Genomic DNA, 3,614 nt, shown 5'->3' with positions numbered 1-3,614 from the left:
CAGGTTCGAGTCCGTGGATGCAGTGAAAGCAAAAGCGACGCAACTCTTGAAGAGCATAACACAAGATGACCTGCAGCACTGCTTCCAACAGTGGAAAATTCGCATGGAGCGGTGTAGGGATCGGGGAGGGGACTACATTGAAGGGGATAACATTTCGACTGTCTGATTTTTTTTAATAAAGGGTTAGAGCATGAATCCGGTTTCTTTATTGCCACACCTTGTATAACTAAATGGAGTAAAGCCTCTCCTTGGGACATTAATGCAGTGGGGAGGACTGTGTACTCTGATTACTTAGGGCTATTTAACTTCCTGATAGAGTTGCCCAAGTTACACCACAGAAGGGTAGGAACTTAAAGTAGAGGTTGCACATGAGACTTAAAACACACTTCAGAAAGCAATATATATTAATAAACCTAACAACAGATGCCAAATGGATAATTTAGGGAAACAACTACAGAAAGGAAAGCTGGACGTGGAGACATGCAGGCAGAAGCAGATAATAGTGAAGAATGTGTATCTGTCTTAAGGGAGACTAAGATTCTGAGGTTCGATCCCGGATCTGGTCAAGTGGGATTTGTGGTGGACAAAGTGGCACTGGGGCAGGTTTTCTCCGAGTACTTCGGTTTCCCCTGCCAATCTTCATTCCACCAATTGCTCCACCATCACCCTCACCTATCATCTTGGGCTGGTACAATAGGCCAGAAGTGGCTGCAGTACAAGGAACATAGTCCCACCCCACTAGCAATAAAAAAAAAAGATTCTGAGGTGTTACAGAGCCGAGGGGTAAGTAAGTATATAGAGTAAAGGGTCTGAAACAGAGCATATTGCAGGCCAGTGCAACCTACTACTCACTAATCAGAAAAAGAAGGTGATGGTGCAGATGTCAGAGCTGTCACATATGCAGGAGATGGTGGCAGCAAGAGAAGCGCAGGTGAAGAGAATGGAAAACGAGGCAGACCTTACAGAGATGGAGGTGCAGAAAGCAACTCAGAAGCTAGATAGCATCTCAGAAGTCACTGAAAACTACATGGTAAGTAAAGTAATCCCTGTAAGAGGTTGTGAAGGCACATAGGGTTGTGAGACGTTGAGGGTCTCACATTATCTAGACAATTGGCTCAAAGATGGCGAACTACATGGTAACTATGTTATTGAATTGATATGTTATGAGTATTACAATTTGAATCAGCAAAATTCTGTTTATATAGTGAAATCAGTACAAAGTTCCATCAGTTGAACACTGGTCATGTCCAGCAAAGCTGATTGCTACTTTCATGGTTCCTAGACAGGCTTTACGCCGATAAAGAAACTTGTGTCTCACTCTCACTACAACTTGCTCATTATAACCTCATCACTTGTAGTGATATACAGTGAGACAGGTGGGGACACATAAATATGCTGGATTTCTGTTGCATCTGGTGTTCCTATTGATAGTGACCCACATTTTGTTACAGGCACCTGATATAATGGATTATGTAAAGAAACAAGCTGAACTCCACCAGCTGAAGCAAGCTCTGAAAGTATGGTCACATCGCAAGAAAATCCAGCAGACTGCACTCATTTCCTGCAGAAAACTGCTTCACAAGCTAACCATCAATGAAGTGAGTCAGACACATTGATCACGTACAGATGGTAATAGGCCTGCTTGAAAAACATAGGTTAGAAGTTTTCGCCTTTGAGTGACAGAACATGTAACGCTCAGACAAAGTTGGCACAATAGCAAGCACTTGCCTGGGGCAGCATGATTTAAGGTGGCACATTTTACAAACTTCTTTTTTGTGCTAAATGAGAATGAATTTCTGCTGATCTTTCATCCATATTGAGAGCACCAATTGGCATTAATATAAACACATTTTACAAAATGTAAACAAAACTCTTTCAGTAATTATGACACAAAAGTTTTTGTTGCAGTGTCTGCAGATCTCATGTCATTAATAACTGTGATGAAATTTTGAGAATGTTTATCTCTTTAATTTGATGAGGGGGACAATGAAGATAATGACATTTCTTGTTGCTTGGGTGGCATTTAAGCTTGAGCTGGCTCTGGGTTCAGACTTCAACAGTAAACAGTCATTTGATTGATCAAGGGATTCCATCACTATGTCATCAGAAACATGTCAATGGACCCTATTCTGAAACATTCCACTTCAATGTACATGTTCATGAGTTACACTTAAACTCATTTTAATGAACCAGACAGGTAGAAGTAAACATTTCTGTTCTCTTTGTGTGACTAGTTTTAGTTATGGACTGTTGAATAGGTACATAGTTCATTCTTTTTGTGTGCTTTTGAGTCCCTGGTTAAATGTAAGATGTCAGATTTCCTGTTTCTTTGAAGTAATAAATGTATTGTTCTCTGCCCCCCCAATCCCCTCCTATTTTCTTCCTCATTCTTCCTGTTTCAGAGGATATACAGAAGAATCTATACATGACCTGTCTGTAGTTAACCTTTTAAGTGCCAAAGTGCCCTGATTGGGCCAGTGATGAGCATGGTTGTCGTGGCCAAAGTACCCCATTTTGGCCACTCAGGCATTTAAACTCCACAAGTAGAAGCGCATGCACAGACCTAAATATTTATTTGTAAATGTAGTAATTACCAGACTTGAGTAAAACCATAAGAGAGGAATTAAAATGATACCTAAGTGAACAACAGAAAAAAGGAATGTACATATGAGTTGTGCCCAAACTCATCCATGAGCCAGTACTTTTATTGCAGATTCTGCACATTTATGTGTTAAAAAATATATAGTAAAATTCGTTGTACATATCTTCTGTTATCTGCTTGATGTATATATAGGCTGAAATGAAATTACAGTATTCGATTTCACTATGAATGCATAGAAAACAGATCGCACTCTGTATCTCAGCCATGATGCAACTGTCTGTTCACGACCCTAGAAATGGCAATAATCTCTTGCAGCTATAACAGAAGGTTTTAGCACTGAAGAAGGGACCCCTCTACCTTTCTCTTGAATAGCCATTCTTTCATTCTTCTGTCCTTTAGTCAAAAGATTAAAAAATCCGAAGAGTGTAAGCAGTGCTAGGAGAAGACCCAAATGATTTTATTGCTTCAACCAGTTTTATGACACCAGGGACTGCTAAAATTTGTCAAGTGTTACAAACAGAATTGAATTTATAATGCAGAACAACTCTGTGAAGAACTGGGAAACCATTTTTGCAGTACGCATCAAAATTAAAAGGAAAAAATTGCAAACAGAGTATAACTCTTTGTATAAAAATTTTCAAATCTTCCTTTATAACATGCGACACTATGTTCTTTGCTAATACAAACAAAGTCAATTCCATCCATTTATCATAAAAATTGAGTTAGATACAGCATTTTTAAACACAATGCTTAAAATTGTTTCAGAGCCCTAACAGGAACAGACATTTAAATGCAGGGTAGCAATGGGCATTTAAACACGCACCAGCAGCGGGCATATAAATAAACTTCGGCAAGCTCAAGCTTACCACCATTTCAGAAGTCCAGCATTTAAAGGTTAAAGGAATCAGGGATCAAGATAGTGAATATAATTAACACATAAATTAATTTGTAACAGAATATGCATTTTCTAAGACATTATTTAAAGAGTAAATATGGCAGGTGGCACTATTAG

At 39.0% G+C, this 3,614-nt stretch overlaps 1 protein-coding gene across 9 annotated transcripts in view; it reads left to right on the top strand.

The window, feature by feature from the left end:
* Positions 1 to 2,558, top strand: part of LOC111866902 (coiled-coil domain-containing protein 113-like) — a 37,422-nt gene extending 34,864 nt beyond the window's left edge. For all 9 annotated transcript variants that reach the window (XM_023856263.2, XM_023856257.2, XM_023856258.2 and 6 more), the window contains 2 exons: positions 831 to 1,030; positions 1,452 to 2,558. In XM_023856263.2, coding sequence (XP_023712031.1) covers positions 831 to 1,030; positions 1,452 to 1,616 — 365 coding nt within the window. In that variant the 3' untranslated portion in view covers positions 1,617 to 2,558. The remainder of the gene's footprint in view (positions 1 to 830; positions 1,031 to 1,451) is intronic.
* Positions 2,559 to 3,614: the final 1,056 nt, after the last annotated feature.

Source organism: Cryptotermes secundus, unplaced genomic scaffold (genome assembly GCF_002891405.2).
Source record: "Cryptotermes secundus unplaced genomic scaffold, Csec_1.0 scaffold810, whole genome shotgun sequence".
NCBI classification, from domain to species: Eukaryota; Metazoa; Arthropoda; class Insecta; order Blattodea; family Kalotermitidae; genus Cryptotermes; species Cryptotermes secundus.
This window is presented reverse-complemented; position numbering and strand designations above follow the sequence as displayed.